Source organism: Scyliorhinus canicula, chromosome 18 (genome assembly GCF_902713615.1).
Source record: "Scyliorhinus canicula chromosome 18, sScyCan1.1, whole genome shotgun sequence".
In the NCBI taxonomy this organism is placed as follows: Eukaryota; Metazoa; Chordata; class Chondrichthyes; order Carcharhiniformes; family Scyliorhinidae; genus Scyliorhinus; species Scyliorhinus canicula.
Window position 1 is genome coordinate 86530458 of NC_052163.1, and position 18570 is coordinate 86549027.

Consider the following 18570-nt stretch of genomic DNA (forward strand, 5'->3'; position numbering starts at 1 on the left):
CCCCTCTGGCACTTCATGCCCCCTCATGTCAAGCTATGTTCATGCCCATTCACCCACTATACATGATATAGAACCAATGAACACTAATAGTGACAATATCATGTGTAACAAAAACATTTTTTGTTCACTTTTAACTTTCCACCTCTTAAAAAACACTTTTACTGCCGAGAAATACAAGTGTGAATCATCCAGACACTTTAATGTATCAATAGCAACAACTGCAAGTAGAAGCCTCTACATCTTGTGTAAATGTACATTGTGCAATTGACAGAAGGGATCAGAGAGCCTTAGCTGTCAATCAAGCAATCTTTTCCCTGGGGCTCAGCTGTTTCAACACTCTGATGAACTTCTGGGCTCCCAGCCATGCCTCATTTTGCATTCTTGGCTGACAGCCTAGAAATCCATTAAAGTAACCCAGGTAATGGTCTGGGAACATGGGTTCAAATCCCAAGGTGGCAGCATCTGGAATTTAACTTTGATTAACTAAATCTGAAGTATAAACTAGTCTCAGTATTGGTCATGAAACTACCAATTGTTGCAAAAGCACATTTGGTTCACTAATCTCCTTGAGGGAAGGAAATCTGCTGTCATTATCTGGTCTGATTTACATGCGACTCCAGACTCTCAGCAATGTGATTGACTCTTAACTACCTTCTGAAATGGCCTAGCAAATCACTCTGCTCAAGAGCAATTAGAGATGCTACAACACACATTGCCAAAGGCACCCACATCCCATCAAAGTATTACAAAAATATTAAGTTGCTTTAAAATCATTACTGAACTGGAAATTTTAATCAGTCCCCTAGATCACTGCAGCATAACTGCTGAAAATATTCACATTAAAATTAAACATATAGTTGAAAGGAGGTTCAATAAAAGTTTTACTAATGAAGCCAGAGACTATGCAACTATTAACCAGCAACAGTGGGAATGAATGGAACTGTATCCATTAAGAATCAAAATCAATGGAACCGTATCCATTAAGAATCAAGATCAAGGAACTGTATTAAGGGTCAGGGTGGGTCTTAAACAACCATACTTGACTGAGATTCTGCTTCTCTATCATCATTTTTAATAGTAAGAAGTCTTACAAAACCAGGTAAAAGTCCAACAGATTTGTTTCAAATCACTAGCTTTCGGAGCACTGCTCCTTCCTCGGGTCGTGAGGTACATCATTCAGTGCAACTCAATCTGAGTGCTATGCCCACACCTCTTTCTAGGAAGCTCTTTAGAACAAAAGAAGACAGCCTCTTTTTTAAAAACTACAGTTAGAAAGAACAGCTGCTCAAAAGAGGCAGTATTTCAGAGTTAATGGACCTCTGTAGAGCCAGATAAACAAACAATGGTAATTCATCCATGGAAACTATCTGGATCTGTCAATCGTGAGGTTTTTAAAAGGCAATGGATCGTGAATGTGAATGTATATAATGCAGATCAAAGCTTTTAGGCTTCTGGGCATGCACACAGGCTTGAAAAAGATAAATGGCAGTGAAATTGACTTACTTCAAAGGTTTTCACCACATTAGAGGGAGGCTTTTACGATTGTCTCACAGATCTTTCATGCTGGCAGATAGTTGAAAGGGTTTAAGGCTATAGATGGGAGGCCTTTCACTTTATTCTCAGAGATTTTTCATCTTGACAAGCTAACAGACAGTTTAAAGGATTTAAAGGCTGCAGATGGGAAGACCAGCCAAATGACTTCCATCCCAGGAAAGACCCCTGACCTGAGCACCTCCAGCCCAGCCCAAGATCCCCCCCCCCCCCCAAACCAGAACCCCACCCTCCCCTTGGTTCCCTGGAAACAAGTGTAAGGAAGGTATTCATCCCTTTGCCTTCCACCTTAAGAGTACAAACTGCCAGCTCTCAGTTTCTCAGAATTTGCACCAATTCACAGCAGCGGGAAACCCGGCTACTTGTGGGGGTGGGTGGTTACGGTGCTGGAGCATCGGGAGGCAGGAGAATTGGGCTACCTGCCTGATAATGATATTTAAACCAGTTCTAATGAGGTATTTTCAATTTCATGCTGGATATTTGGGGGGGGTGGGGAGTGAACCCGTTGGGGCAGCCAGAGACTCACAATGGGTTTGATGCCCAGCATTAAACCGTTTTCTGCCTGACTTCCGATGCGGTTGATTACGCAAATCCTGGTGCCAGCTAGTGGATTCCGAAATCCCCCACCCCCTTGTTAAAATACAGGTGTTGGCGTACCATTCTCTTCCTTCAGGGAACCCACAATTCAGGCACAGGCTCGTCTCCCATCACTCTGAGGAGCAGTGGGCCTGAGGATGATCCTTGAGCAGGATGTTCACCGCTTCTGTGTTGGTGCAGGAAAAGTCAGCGGAATGCAGATCATTTGCCACAAATACAAACTTACCTTATACGGAATTGGAGAGTTGTAATGTTCTGGAATCTCCCAACTAAGCAGCACTGAGGTCTTCATTACAAGCTTTACTCGGAAATTTTTAGGGAAAACTGCTGAAAAAGAAGGCAAATTAACAGAAAAAGGTCCGACGACAATGTGAACAGACACCAGCTTTCTGTAAGGCTGCCGCTAAACACGATGGACTGTGAACATGTCGGTACTGAAATACGGCACTATAAGGATTTTGGCAATCTCTCAGTAAGTTTCTTTTTTAATACATATTCAAATTAATGTTGCATTTGTTTTGTTTTACCTCATATCATGAAGCCTTAACTTGGGGTACAAGTACCACCACATACCCACCAAGAGATTGCAAACTTGTGATCACCAATAATTTGCTGCCCCAACCAACAGTGTACTACTCGTCTGCTGGATCTGCTCAACTGGTCAATGCTTCAACTGGTAAACTGGGCACAGAAGCAACATCAGATGTCCACGTGACCACCAGGCTTCCTCAGCCAGTGGCCTACCCGTCTTCTAGAGTATCTGGGCTAACTGCTTCTTGCTACAAGTCAGAAGTACAGAACAGCAGTCATTCCTACCTGTGTGTTTCTGTTTGTAGCATGGAGCGCAGAGCTCACTGAGGACCACCTCTACTGTGTATGACCTGGTGTCCCCAAACGATGACCTTACCTGCACGAGCAATGAAGCATTTCTGGAGCTACCAACAGCTTGCTCTCAGCAGACCTGACATATTTTACCTTGGGATTTGACGCAGTTGACTGCAAGTAGAAGAGAGAGTGTACCAAGCCCAAAACTGCCCCACCGCCACCTGGGATGACAAGGCAATAGATAACCCCTACCTTGATCCAATGGCATGGTCCGATACTGAACAGCGGGACTGTAAGGACCAGGGCCTTTACTGGTTTGCGCCCTGATTTTAATGTCATATCTGGTGTCCGGTTTAAGGTTGTTCAATATGAGGCTAGTCTGGGAGGATCTGGTGGACACTTCAATGGGGTTGCTCTGAGCACCTGCCTGTGTACAGGACACAGTGTACATGGTGATGTTGCCATTCCTTTCTGCCAAAGCAGGGGGCAGCCAGCCAAACTGAACAGATGAGGTGGTGATATTTGCCAAGTCAAGGATCTGCGGGTAGCCTCTGGGCACATCTTCGGGTAGAGTAAGCTGGGTGGTGTCCTCGTTCCCAAGGCCAGCCCTGTTTCGTGCTGCCAGCCTAAACACGTAGGTGGCACCTTTGTGCATGCTGTGGGCCACATACTGATATTCATGGTCAGAGAACTCCAGTGTTGTCAGGGGCTGGACATCCGTGCGCCCAAAGTGAAGCTGATACCCGAGGAGTTGACCAAAAGTTGCAGAGGGAGGCTGCCATTGTATCACGGCTGTGTTCTCCTGAGTCAGACGGGCCGACAGAGTGGGTCTGTCAGGGACTGAAATATAAAACACATGGAGTATCTATGAGTAGTTTATCCAAAAGCCATTATATTAATAAAGCAGTTAGCATCTGATTTCTATTAATCAAGAATGGAAATTCAACACAAGCATTATATCCTTTTGGAATGCTATTTTATTCGAGTCATAAGAGTCTTACAGCACAGAAAGAGACCCTTCGGCCCTGCGCATCTACGCCGACCATCAAGCACCTATTTATTACAATCCCATTTTCAAGCACTTGGTCCACAGCCTTGTTTGCTACATCATTTCAAATGCTCATTAAATGCTTCTTAAATTTGAGAGAGTGCCCGCCTCTGCAACCCTTTCAGGCAGTAAAGATTCCCGACACCCTCTGGGTGAAGATTGTTCTGGCAAGGGTGTCTCAGTTCCAATTGAGATGGGAGCTATACTGCAACATCTGCAAAGCGATGTGCATTATCAAAACAGTATCAGGGCGACTGAGCACATGAAAGCTCCATGGATTCGAGGCTCATTCCTTCAACAAAAGGTCACTTTTACACCAGTTTACGCTCATGTAAAGTGTAGTATTACTGTCCGCCGACTCACAGGAGTCCCTGGCTTGTGGCAAACCAAAATGGAAGAGGTTTATTCAGGAAGGTATCAAACACTTCACGAAAGGTGAAGTCGAGGCGGCAGAGAGAGTGCACAAACCTCCAAACACCTCAACTGCCTGACCCTTTAAGAGCCGCCAGCTCTCAATGTGGCAGAAACTTTAGATCATACATTGGATCTATCAGCCATCACAGAACACATCGAACTGGATGACAATAAAGTCAACTTCAAGTCCAAGGGACTGTCTCAGAAGAAGATTAGCATAACCCAAGGAGAAAAAAAAGCAACAAAACAAATTGGAACAACATGGGCAAATACCATAGCCACAGAATGTGGGAGAGGGGAGATGCAGCAGGGAGGGAGAGAGAACAAACAGAGAGCCAGGGAAAGCGAGAGACAGCTATGTAAACAGAAAAGGTGGTAAAAGGGAAATTGGGAAGGGAGAGAGACATTCAGATAACAGGACCTGGGGCAGATAAACACACAAAAAGAGGAAAACATGAAAGGTACACAATTGTAAAGGGATGCAATTTTTCCTCTATATTAACAGCACTGCAAATACAAACCATGCTTGCCCACATATAGAATTTACATAGAATTTACAGTGCAGAAGGAGGCCATTCGGCCCATCGAGTCTGCACCGGCTCCTGGAAAGAGCACCCTACCCAAGGTTAACACCTCCACCCTATTCCCATAACCCAGTAACCCCACCCAACACTAAGGGCAATTTTGGACACTAAGGGCAATTTATCATGGCCAATCCACCTAACCTGCACATCTTTGGACTGTGGGAGGAAACCGGAGCACCCGGAGGAAACCCACGCACACACGGGGAGGATGTGCAGACTCCGCACAGACAGTGACCCAAGCCGGAATCGAACCTGGGACCCTGGAGCTGTGAAGCGATTGTGCTATCCACAATGCTACCGTGCTGCCCTAAACATCTGGTGCAGTTGAACTCTATAGATGTAGTTGACTAAAGCCATGCAGTAATAGTCATCAAACTTGCTATTTTAAATTTTAATGATTGAGAGCAGAGGAGATGGACAACTTTACCCCAGAAATTAAAAGCTAAATTTCATGTTTTGGAATGTATGAGCTGAATAGGTTATGGAAGTCGATTTCCTAACTTTCAAAAAGAAATCAGATATACTGCATTCTGAAGAGAAAAGGTTTCCAAGGCTGCAGGAGTGGATAGCTCATTCAAACAGCTGACAGAGGCACATTGGCCTGGATGATATCTTTCTGTGCTGTATGATTCGATCGTGTTCTAAGTGGGGTTTTTTTACACTATTTTTGGGAGTGTAATTAACTCCATTTTTACGGAGGTGCATGATTATCCCTTTCAGCTCGCTTCTCACTGATGTGGGCTCGCAAACTCCAAAGCTCCAAAATTCACATCACTCGCAAAAGGTTTGGAATGGTTTGCAAAGTGAATTCCGTTGTGCCACAGATGGCTCAGTTAGACGGGTTCAGGTGATGTAAGCAGTACTGAATTTCCCTCAAACGTTTGTGAACACACGCTGCTGGAAACTTTGAGGTACAACTGTTACTCTCTGCATTGGCTCAGAAATGAATGTGGATCACAGCCTTCATTATTTAATTGCTAAATCGAAAACTGATGTGAACCAGGTCATATGGACCAGGGGAGGTCCAGGATTAACCTCTGGTTTGTGCTGGGTTAACAGATCCCAATGAGGGCATTGCAAAGAGTCAACTGGCTTTGGTGCCGCAGAAGATGGAGGGCAGACAACAAAATCACTTGGGGTTTCTTCTTTTTCATAATCCAGACCTCTAACTTTTTTTCATGGGATATGGGCATTGCTAGTACTAGTTACCCAACTCTAATTTCCCTTGAATTGAGTAGCCTTTCAGCTATTTCAGAGGATTGTTAAGAGGAAACCATATTGCTGTGGGTCTGGAGTCACATGTAGAAGGTGCCATATCATGGGGCAGATTTCCTCCCCTAAAGGACACTAGTGAACCATATGGGTTTTTAAATGACAATTGATGTAGATTCGTGGCCACCATCAACACTGATGATTAGTTTTCCATTCCATGTTTATGTTTTCAATTTTAAATTCTACCAGCTGCCATGGTAGGATTTGAACCTGTGTCTCCAAAAAATTAACCTGGGCCTCTGGATTACTCGTCCAATGCCATTACCACTACACCACTACTTCCCCTACACTGGGAAGTATGTGTTGAGCTAGGATAGTTTTGAGTTGACGCTGATGGTCATTGCTACCAAAAAAAAACTCCCAACCCTCACCAGCTAGGTTCAGATATGAAGAATAACCACTTAAGTGAAGTTATTAATGGCACCCGTATCAACTCCTTCCCCAGGATATGAGGAAAGTCCATTTTCCTTTAAGGAAAGGTTTGCCTCTTACGAGTGGTGGAGAACAGGTGGTTGTGGATTGGTCGGCCAGTCTACTGCCTGATCGGGTTTCCTATCCAATCTCCAATTGGCAGTCGTTCTGCCACCACCAGCTTTCCACCTCTGCAGAAAGTTAACATCCACTGCAGTGAGTCAGCATCGGGTGGAGGAGGTCTGTCACTTGAGATCTCACAGGTCTTTTTGTAATAGCTTTTTCCAGTTAAGCAAATTGAGTTCTGAGGTAATGACAGTTGCCGGCAGTCTGCTGTCCTGATTAACGATGTAGCTCTGTATGCAAATGAACAGCAAGGGTTTTTCATTCAATTTAATGCAGCACTAGGCACAATTTGCCTGCCATAGTTCTCACAGCTCCCGCCGTATCGCTTCCCTTAATCACAATGGACTGGCCAAACAGAAATTTATCAAAATGGCAAAAGCCAAATTAAGTTGCCAGTGGGTGAGAGTCATTAGACAGAGAGAAGCGAATGGCTTTCTCCAGCTTTGTAATTTAAAATCTTTCTCAATCACTTTAACCCATAGAAGGCAGTGAGACTTAACATAGCTTCAGTCTGCTGCTCAGTTGTCATGGCAACTCAACATGACGGGTAGTTGGGTCAGTGGTACGGGCTGCTGAAAGCTCCACCAGGAACTCTTTCTCAGTGCCAACTTCGTCCTCCCCACCCCACCCCCACCCCCACCATATCTTAGTGAATGGCTGAGGCGATAAATTAACAACACCACCAGAGTTGGAAAGAGCAAGTGTGAAGACAAGATACTGCATGTCATCAGGTGTCTCCAAGATTGGATTTAAAAAGCCTGCGGGTAGAAGAGGAAAGGGGAGACAAAGAAAGGCAAGACATTCCGCAGTTTTCTGGTTCTGAGAAGAACGAATGCCAGTGACTGCAGATCTGCAGTCCGGGAGATCCCTTGGCCTGTATGTTGTATCCAGCACATATTCTGCCTGACTTAGCCCTTCGGGATCTACACTTACGTAATTTAAGTCTTGTTCAGCTGGTGTCTTAAACACAAATACATAAAGTGAAGGAAAAATTCAAAATAAAGCTTCACCTGAAAACTTGGCAAATATTCCTAAATGGGGCTTGCGATGTGTAAGATTTATGGTTGCTACAGGTACGACAAGTATGATTGAGATTTACTACCTTCCAGTATAATGCAACAAGCAACTTGGAAGGTCCAAAATAAATGCCATCCTGTACATCACTCACAGGTTTTAGCCATTATTCTACTTTAAAAACAACTGAACTCCAAAACAAGATTCATGTCTGCATGCAATCCACTCTCATATATTCATTTTTCTACATCTGAAGCATCTGATTCCCTCACTTGGATCCTATCCTCCAGCTGCCTCTGAGACATTCAAAGCATCAGAACCCCTCAGTTAGATTACAGTCTGCCACTCCGCCTCAATATCCATTGTGCCATACACAAATCAGCAAATTCTTCAGAGGAATTACAATTTCTTAATCTGTCCTGGGTTTTCCATTCTTTAAAGAAGCTATTCGAATCCTTTGATTAGATACCAGCTCCTGCATATCCATTCCGCTCTGTAGCCATTCGCTACCATTCAAATTCTAGCCTGCCATGCCTTTCAGTTTGCCATAATTCCAGGTTTATTTAATCCCACATGAAAAATATGTTGAGTAATGTAAAATATTAGGTTCTGTGCAAAACTCAAAGTACTGGCTTTGGGCCATCTTTGCAATGTATCTGTGCTTCAACTTGTCCGCAGCATTCAAAGGATGTTCATCCACGACCAAGTGCTTTGGTAGACACAGGCACCATCCAGAACCAGGCAGAACATGTCTTACTGAAGCAGGATGGCCCTGTGCAAGTTGAATGTTGCCGAGATCAATCAGTCATTAGGACTGACTCCAACAGCATTGCCTTGGCGTAAGCATGATGTCTGTCAGCTTTCTCCCTTTGTCTTTGGACTGTTCAGTGTATCATTTCCACTTCCATCTGAAATCAATTAACTGCACCAAGGAACATGGGTACAGTTGTCATTTTATTTAAACACACGAAAGACCAGCTTAAATCAACATTGATCTCTCCTCCTGAAAGAGTTTGGAGCCTTCTCGGGCTACAAACTCAACATGAGCAAAAGCGAGATCTTCCCAGTACACCAGCAAGGGGGGGGGGGGGGGGGGGGGGGGGGGGGGGGGGGGGGGGGCAGCACTAAAGGGGCTGCCGTTCAAACAAGCCCGACACAAATTCCGCTACCTGGGGATCCAAATAGCCCATGACTGGAAAGGGATCCACAAATGGAACCTCACCAGCCTGACGGAGGAAGTAAAAAAGGACCTGCAAAGATGGAACACACTCCCACCCTCCCTCGCGGGGAGAGTCCAGACGATTAAAATGAACGTACTGCCCAGGTTCCTCTTCCTGTTTAGATCCATTCCGATCTACATCCCCAAGGCCTTTTTCAAAGTGCTGGACAAACTTATCATGGCGTTCGTATGGGGGGGCAAAAATGCTAGGATCCCAAAGAAGGTCCTACAAAAAACAAAATCCAGGGGGGGGGCTAGCCCTCCCGAATCTACAATTCTACCACTGGGCGGCAACAGCCGAGCGAGTAAGGGGATGGATCCAGGAGCCAGAAGCCGAGTGGGTGAGTGTGGAGGAAGCCTCCTGCATGGGGACCTCCCTCCGGGCCCTCGCCACGGCAGCACTCCCATCCCCACCCAAAAAACACTCCAGCAGCCCAGTGGTGACAGCCACCCTCCAATCCTGGAACCAACTGCGGCAGCAATTTGGCCTGACCAAAATGTCGGACAAGGCTCCCATCTGCAACAACCATAGGTTCACACCAGCACTGACTGACGCCACCTTCAAAAGGTGGAGGCAGGACGGGGGGACACTGACAGTCAGGGACCTATACATGGACAATAGGATCGCAACACTGGGCGAACTGACATTTCGGCTAGCTGGGGGGAACGAGCTACCGTACCTGCAGCTCAAAAACTTCCTACGAAAGGAGACAAGGATGTACCCACAACCGCCATGACAGACACTACTGGAAGACCTACCGGACGCAAGTATCCTAGTGAAAGGGAACTGTAGCGACATGTATGACCGACTGGTAGAAAGGGACGACACCGTACTGGACGCAACAAGAATGAAATGGGAGGACGACTTGGGGATTGAGATAGGGTGGGGACTCTGGAGTGAAGCACTGCCTAGGGTCAACTCCACCTCCACATGCGCAAGGCTCAGCCTGAGGCAACTAAAAGTGGTACATAGAGCCCACTTAACAAGAAACCGTATGAGTAGGTTCTTCCCGGAGGTGGAGGACAGATGTGAACGGTGCCAAAGAGGCCCGGCCAACCACGCCCACATGTTCTGGTCTTGCCCCAGACTTGTGGAGTACTGGACAGCCTTCTTCGAGGCTATGTCCAAAGTGGTGGGGGTGAGGGTGGAGCCATGCCCGATAGTGGCGGTCTTCGGGGTTTCAGACCAGCCAGATCTATTCCTGGGGAGGAGGGCGGACGCCCTTGCCTTTGCCTCCCTGATCGCCCGCCGTAGAATCCTGTTTGGCTGACGGTCAGCAGCACCGCCCAGAGCTGCAGACTGGCTGTCCGACCTCTCGGAATCTCTCCAAATGGAGAAAATCAAATTCGCCATCAGAGGGTCAGACGACGGCTTCCACAGAACGTGGGAGCCATTCATGCAAGTGTTCCGGGACCTGTTTGTGGCCAACGAACAAGAGGAAGCATAGTCGGGTGGCCAAGAATCAGGGGAAAATGGACGGGAATTGGGGGAAGGTAGCCGGGGGGGGGGGGGGGGGGGGGGGGGGGGGGTACGGGTTCGTTATGGGGGTTTGATGGCTAGCTAAGGCCCAAAACAAAACTGTAAATAAATGCCTATAAACATGTGCCTCGGCCATATTGGGGAATGTAAAATATGTAAGCCGGCTAAAGGGGGCAGCCACAGCTGTTATTACGAAGATGCTTACCTGGAAATATAAATGTTAATTTTTGCGGTTTTTTTTTCTTTTTTTTTTCTCTCTAACAATTTGTTATTTGTTCAATATAAAATATGAAAACTCAATAAAAAACATTTTTTTTAAAAACATTGATCTCTCAAGGTACTGCTGCAACCATAGCTTCTCCCACATCCCAAATGCTGTAGTATCTACAATACCAGTTCTCCTCTGTGCTCCATCGCTGATGTGCTACCCTTCCCTCTCATAACAATCATGGTCCTGCTCTGGGTTTGTCGCTGATATGAAGGCTCATCCCTTGACTTGCGGTTCCCTGAAGACAGTACCACCTGCTGGCTTTGAGAGTGAAGTCAGACGTTGGTGCTGAATTGACCCTCTTTGTTGGGCTAATTACTGAATTCTGTGGCATGGTTTTACAGCCACACTGCGTCTGAATTGCAGCGCATCGTGGCCGACAGAAGCGAGGAGACCCTGCTCCCGGGATCTACCTGACTCAGAACGCCTCAAAGAAGAAAGAAAAGTTACAGCACAGGAACAGGCCCTTCGGCCCTCCAAGCCTGCGCCAATCCATATCCTCTATCTAAAACTGTCGCCTAATTTCTAAGGATCTGTATCCCTCTGCTCCCTGCCCATTCATGTATCTGTCTAGATACATCTTAAATGATGCTATCGTGCCCGCCTCTACCACCTCCGCTGGCAATGCATTCCAGGCACCCACCACCCTCTGCGTAAAGAACTTTCCAGGCATATCTCCCTTAAACTTTTCCCCTCTTACCTTGAACTCGTGATCCCTAGTAATTGACTGCCCCACTCTGGGAAAAAGCTTCTTGCCATCGACCTTGTCTGTACCTCTTCATGATTTTGTAGACCTCAATACGGTCCCACCTCAACCTCCATCTTTCTAATGAAAATAATCCTAGTCTACTCAACCTCTCTTCATAGCTAGCGCCCTCCATACCAGGCAACATCCTGGTGAACGTCCTCTGCAACTTCTCCAAAGCATCCACATCCTTTTGGTAATGTGGCGACCAGAACTGTACGCAGTATTCCAAATGTGGCCGAAGCAGTCTTATACAACTGTAACATGACCTGCCAACTCTTGTACTCAATACCCCTTCCGATGAAGGAAAGCATGCCCTATGCCTTCTTGACCACTCTATCGACCTGCGCAGCCACCTTCAGGGTACAATGAACCTGAACACCCAGATCTCTCTGTACATCAATTTTCCCCAGGGCTTTTTCATTTACCGTATAGTTCGCTCTTGAATTGGATCTTCCAAAATGCATCACCTTGCATTTGCCCAGATTGAACTCCATCTGCCATTTCTCCGCCCAACTCTCCAATCTATCTATATTCTGCTGTACTCCCTGACAGTCCCCTTCACTATCTGCTACTCCACCAATTTTAGTGTCATCTGCAAACTTGCTAATCAGACCATCTATACCTTTCTCCAGATCATTTATGCATATCACAAACAACAGTGGTCCCAGCACGGATCTCTGTGGAACACCACTGGTCACAGTTCTCCATTTTGAGAAACTCCCTTCCACTACACCCTTCCACTACTCTCTGTCTCCTGTTGCCCAGCCAGTTCTTTATATATCTAGCTAGTACACCCTGGATCCCATGAGACTTCACTTTCTCCATCAGCCTACCATGGGGAACCTTATCAAATGACTTACTGAAGTCCATGTATATGACATCTACAGCCCTTCCCTCAATCAACTTTGTTACTTCCTCAAAGAATTCTATTAAGTTGGTAAGACATGACCTTCCCTGCACAAAACCATGTTGCCTATCACTGATAAGCACATTTTCTTCCAAATGGGAATAGATCCTATCCCTCAGTATCTTCTCCAGCAGCCTCCTTACCACTGTGGATCTAACACAATGTTGTAATGTAAATCCTGCTCATTGTGGGCGGGATCACTTTTTAGCAAATCAGCATATTAGTGTAAATCCTGCTCATTGTGGGCCTGATCACTTTTTAGCAAATCAGCATATTAGTGTAAATCCTGCTCATTGTGGGCAGGATCACTTTTTAGCAAATCAGCATATTAGTGTGTGACAGCCCAATCTCCTTCGCCTCAGAGACCTCGGGCGAGCACCGTTCACTACTGGTCTCCAGAAACGGGGACCAGATGGAAAGGCACTCATGGGGTCTCCCAAGTGGTTAAAGGCCCCCAGGTACATGCCCTTTGGGCAGGGTGACACTTTGGCACTGCTGGTGCCACCCAGGCACCCTGGCACTGTCAGCCTGGCACCTTGGCAGTGCTACATGGGTGCCAGTCTGGCATTGCCAAGGTGCCAAGCTGGCATTTTGTGCGTGGTGGCGATCGGGCCAGAGGTGCGTGGGTGTTGTGGGGGAGAACCTCCCATAGTGCTTTGTGGCTTGGGGATCAGAGGTCATGTCAGGGGCTTTGCAGCTTGGGACGCCATTTTAAAATGGCGTCCCGATCTCTCGCTACACTGAGGAGTTCAGCGAGCGCCCTCAAAAGCACTTTCCCCACTGATATCCCTTACCAAACGCAGGTTGTGTTTTATAGCCTTGTGTTTCTCAACACTGCAAGCATTGGGAAACATGCAGCTAAATGTGCTCGCGATGGGACTTTGTTCCATTCAGTAAAATCGCTTCCCTGGTCTCTCAATTACACTGTTTAGGACTGTCTATCGTGTAATCCAAGTCAAAATGGGTTTAAGTTTCTGACTTTATTTTTTCTTGTTCCTCCCGCTACACACACCTTACTAACTTAGGGGGGCCGAGACCTAATGCGATCTTGCAAACGTAGCCGAGACTAGTTTTTGAATGACTGACATATTTAGCAACTACTCTGCTCTGCATGGCTAGTTTCTGCAGTGAACACTTAATTTGTCAGCAGGGTTTTTTGGTCATTCTTCAACTTGCAAACCGCTGAAGCCCATTTCACTGGGGGACATTTGACTGCGCAGAATGAAGTCAGGCTGTGACATTGAGGGACTGTGCAGTAAACAACCACAAGGGCTGTGTTACATTAAGATTCTGGGTTTAACTGCTGCTCCAATCTGTTCCTGTCAAAACCATTTGTTGGCAAAGCACCAACGAGCCAACTGCCAGCCAGTGCCTGACTGCAGTCATTACCTGAATGTGTTTACCATTTCCCAACCATGATGTGCGAGTCAGCAACAAACTCACCAGAGCACAACCCAAGAGGCACATCTAAATCAACACTTTTCAGATGCGACGTGGATTACATCTCCAGGCAGACAATGTGCTGGAAAGATATCAAGGCTGGCCCATTGAAATCTCGCTACAGTGATCAAATCAATGAGTAGACCAATGACTTGAGTGCGAGGTAGATCGTTTATCCAAATATTTCATTGAGATGGAGGAGAAAGAAAGGGCAATAGGTTAGAAAGCGATAAAGAAAATGGCTATTTCATACGGTTTATTTCCTTCCATTTATTTTTGCCACCTCATGTTCTCTCCATTTCTCTTGAATCTACTGACTAGGGGTGTAGGTGCACCACCGACCCAGGGGCAAAGATGCCCACAGCTCTGTTGCACGAGCCTGGCACCAGGATGTTGAGTGCAATCCTGTCCTTACTGACTGGCCACAGCAAGTGCGAATTAAAAAAAAATTATTTTGAGTATCCAATTCTTTTTTAAAAACCAATTAAGGGGCAATTTAGCTTGGCCAAAAGTTGTACCCTGCACAACTTTTTGGGTTGTGGGGGTGAGACCCATGCAGACACAGGGAGAATGTGCAAATTCCATATGGACAGGGCCGGGCTCGAAACCGGGACCTCAACGCCGTGAGGCAGCAGTGTTACCAGTGCGCCACCTTGTCGCCCTTGCAGCAACTATGATAGATGGCAGGAGGACGAAAATAAAAATCAGCTCCAGTTTCAGCCCCAATCCGTCTGAAGTGACTCTGTCGGAGAGTGTGCTGCGGCAGGTCAATTGTGACTCCTGCCATTGTTCAATGGCCCCACCAGCGCTCACACAAGAAGAAAGAAATCAAGTGGGGTGAGACTCCAAAGGGCACCTCACAATCCTGGTTAACCTACAAGAGGCAGCAGCATCGGGGCAGGACAGGAGTGAAAGGAAAGTGTGGGGTGAATAGGTGGCCTTTGGGCTGCAAGGACATGTTAGCTCACACCAAATTAAATGTGAAAAAGGTAAAGGTGCATAAGATTGCGGTTTCTAAAGGGAAATGTATTCCTTAGTTACAGATTAAGAGTTACAACTAAGTTCAAATGTTTTACTGGAGGACTGAGCAAAGTGACAGCATCTGCTGTGCAAACAAACACTGTGGTCATTGGATCTAAATAATTGTTAGTATCGAGAATTTGTTACAGAATAGCAAATTAGTAGAGATTAATGGGGACCTGGAATTGATTGCTCCTCTCCCAGCGGTTCCCCAGCTGAGCCCCTGTATAATGACAAGGCTTAGTTTGAAACACACTGGTTTGCTAAAAGAAATTTCATGGATTTTTATTAATACTTTGTGTCTGTAAATATACATGTGCCATATATATATGCACACACACAAGTTGACGTCCCACATGCACACACACTCACATAAGTTGACGTCCCACAGAGTCACACACAGTGAGTCGAGACCAAATTATTAATCTTCTGATAAAACCGGGTTGAAGAGTGGGGGTGTAACTGCGTGAGAATTTAATTGGTCCCCAATTTAAAGTCATACCTGCTGTCCTTATTTTTGTCTGTCCATTATAGACTCTTCTCAGTATTAATAATTGAAACTGCCAAAGTAAGCCTGTCATGCTGTAATTACACACTCCTGCCAGTTGTGGCATGCACTATCCCCACGGTGAGTGGGCCGAGGGTATAATTACAGCACCACAGGTTAAACATCGACAGTTTCCATTATACACGGTGCCACTGGAATTTATAATGGAAACTGTTGACAGGAACTGCCCACAGATGTTAGAATATATATTATATTGGAATTAGGTTTTGTATTGAATCAAGCGGCTGAATTCTAACTGCACAGCATTTAACGCCATAAATTGCCTTCCACCATCAGTTTTCACATGCTACTTTATTTTCCTACGCCACACTGCCTGTATCTTTCTCAAATCACAGAACGATTCTTCAGTTACACTGTGGAAGCGTTGGCAGTAGCCAGCGATCAGATTCTGTCTTGGTTTTAACATACGGCAGCTATGGAGACTTGCTGCAACAGAGGAGCTACTGCGAAAGTTGATTTGCATCCCTGTCTGTGACTTTACCAGTGTCCCATTATGTTGTCCCTGGTGTCAGGGCAGGTTCCAGAGGGCTCGTCTCTGTCGATGAAAATTACTGTTGGTAATGAAATTCCTCTCTTTGTCATTTTTATTGTGGTATGGAACGTATTTCAAATAAACAGGTGAACACCTCCATGGAATGAGAGTCAAATATAAATGTTCATGCAATAAAATCACAGCCTAATTTTTACTCATCTCCCTTAACTCTTCCGAGGTCTAGTGGTCAGTTTCTATATGGTGGGATTGTATTACACCCCAGTGTTCCAAACTATCCATTCCATTACATCCAGCCAGCTTCTGCATTTACCTTCATCCTGAACGGTTCGCACAAGTTTTACAGACCAAACAAATCCCATAGAACATTCCACTTGACTTCTGAACAAATAACCTATGTAGTGTCTTATTAATCATATCAAAAATGTTTAATGGCAATCACATTGTTAATAAGGTGATTGGTATCAGACTCTGAAATGACCCTCTTAGGGACTGACCTCATTAACACTACGCCCTGTATGCTTCGTCCGATGCCGGTGCTTATGTAGTTACATTGTATACCTTGAGTTGCCCTATTATGTATTTTCTTTACTTCCCTTTTATTCCCATGTACTTAATGATCGGTTGAGCTGCTTGCAGAAAAATACTTTTCACTGCACCTCAGTACACGTGAAAATAAACAAATCCAATCCAATCCAACTTGTACACTTAAAAACAGGGATGGCTGGGACACTGGTGGGTTGGAGGAATGTTGGCTGTGAACTCAGTCAATAAACTCTCTCCAGCATAGAAAGCTGCTGTGACTTAGTTTTAGCTTCATCAACTAGGGTGAATCCAGTTAACAACCCAGGGTCTGACGGTTTTCATTCTTCTCAGGGCAGCACAGTAGCACAAGCGGTTAGCACTGTGGCATCACAGCGCCAGGGTCCCAGGTTCGATTCCCTGCTGGGTCACTGTCTGTGCAGAGTGTGCTCGTTCTCCCCGTGTTTGCGTGGGTTTCCTCCGTGTGCTCCGGTTGCGTGGGTTTCCTCCCACAATCCAAAGACGTGCAAGTTAGGTGGATTGGCCATGATGAATTGCCCTTTGTGTCCAAAAAAGGTTAGACATAGACATAGACATAGAATTTCAGGAGGCCATTCTGCCCATCGAGTCTGCACCGGCTCCTGGAAAGAGCACCCTACCCAAGGTTAACAACTCCAGCCTATCCCAACAACCCGACCCAACACTAAGGGCAATTTTGGACACTAAGGGCAATTTATCATGGCCAATCCACCTAACCTGCACATATTTGGACTGTGGGAGGAAACCGGAGCACCCGGAGGAAACCCACGCACATGCGGGGAGGATGTGCAGACTCTGCACAGTGACCCAAGCCGGAATTGAACCTGGGACCCTGGAGCTGTGAAGCAATTGTGCTATCCACAATGCTACCGTTGGGTTACAGGGATAGGGTGGAAGTGGGTCAGTGCAGACTCGATGGGCCGAATGGCCTCCTTCTGCATTGTATGTTCTATGACTATAACTCTCACTTTTGTGCAGACCAGCTGAAGTGGCGGTGGGGGGGTTGGTGGGGAGAGGGGGGGGGGAGGGGGGGCGGAGGCTTGTGTGCAGCACCAACACTGGTAGAGAGCAGCTGGGCCGAATGGCCTGCTTGTGCGCTCGCAATTCTATATAATTTTGGATTGGATTTGGCGCTGGGAGCGCTGCAGGAATGGGGAAAAGAAACAATCGCAAGTACGTCACACAATGGCTCCTCAAGTGGTTGTACCACAATACAAATGGAGTCAGAGATAAAAAGGCCCACCTTTAAAACAGGCAAACAGGCTGAAGAATGTAAATAATAACAGGTACCCTGCCAAGATTTGTGGGGAATGTTGCCAAGCTTTGCACTGTGACAGTTTGTCATTGGACTTGCTCAGTCGCACTTGCTGCCTCGTGGTTCCCCGTGAGTATTATTTAGAGTTACTCTCACACGTGTGAAATCCACAAGTTCGTATTTGTCAAATGCGCCTGAAAATGTGTTCTTCATTAAATCAGTCTGCAGTTGTACAGAAATAGTAACAATTTCACACAGCTGATCCACCCCCTACCTGGGATCACATCAGAACGCAGTGTAGACAGCACACACCCGGAGGTGGTGATGGTCAGGGGCGGTGAGGGAGCTGGTGGTTCTGGATGAAAACATCAATAAATCGCGAGGAAAGGTATTTCTGCTACTTCCTGGAAGGATGATGATTGTCTGAGGTGATCCAGTTATTTGGCTTCATGCCAGTTAATAGCCAACGCAGTTCTCACAGCAGGTGAGAAAAGTCCATCAGCAAGAAATTTCTGTTGACAGTGCTGACTAATGACTGCTTAACACATTGGTACAACATTCTCCTGCCTGCTATTTTAATACAGGCATTAATTTGTTTTTCTAACTGGGATAGCACATCCATTAAAATAACTGCTAGGTGAACATCATATGACTGCATCCATCACCTGTTAGCACCAATGCATTCTGGTCGCTGGGAAAAAGGGCTGGTGGTCACTGCGGAATATTCGCAGGCTATGAAACAGAGTCCCTCTTTTATAACTTGATAAAATGA

At 46.0% G+C, this 18570-nt stretch overlaps 1 protein-coding gene across 36 annotated transcripts in view; it reads right to left on the reverse strand.

Annotated features, from left to right (window-relative positions):
* Positions 1–18570, reverse strand: part of LOC119952981 (receptor-type tyrosine-protein phosphatase S-like) — a 561150-nt gene that overhangs the window by 139675 nt on the left and 402905 nt on the right. For 16 of the 36 annotated variants that reach the window (XM_038776673.1, XM_038776700.1, XM_038776684.1 and 13 more), the window contains 2 exons: positions 3226–3813; positions 2375–2475 (listed from right to left, as the gene is read on the reverse strand). In XM_038776673.1, coding sequence (XP_038632601.1) covers positions 2375–2475; positions 3226–3813 — 689 coding nt within the window. The remainder of the gene's footprint in view (positions 1–2374; positions 2476–3225; positions 3814–18570) is intronic. The other 20 variants (XM_038776702.1, XM_038776701.1, XM_038776699.1 and 17 more) reach the window with 3 other exon arrangements.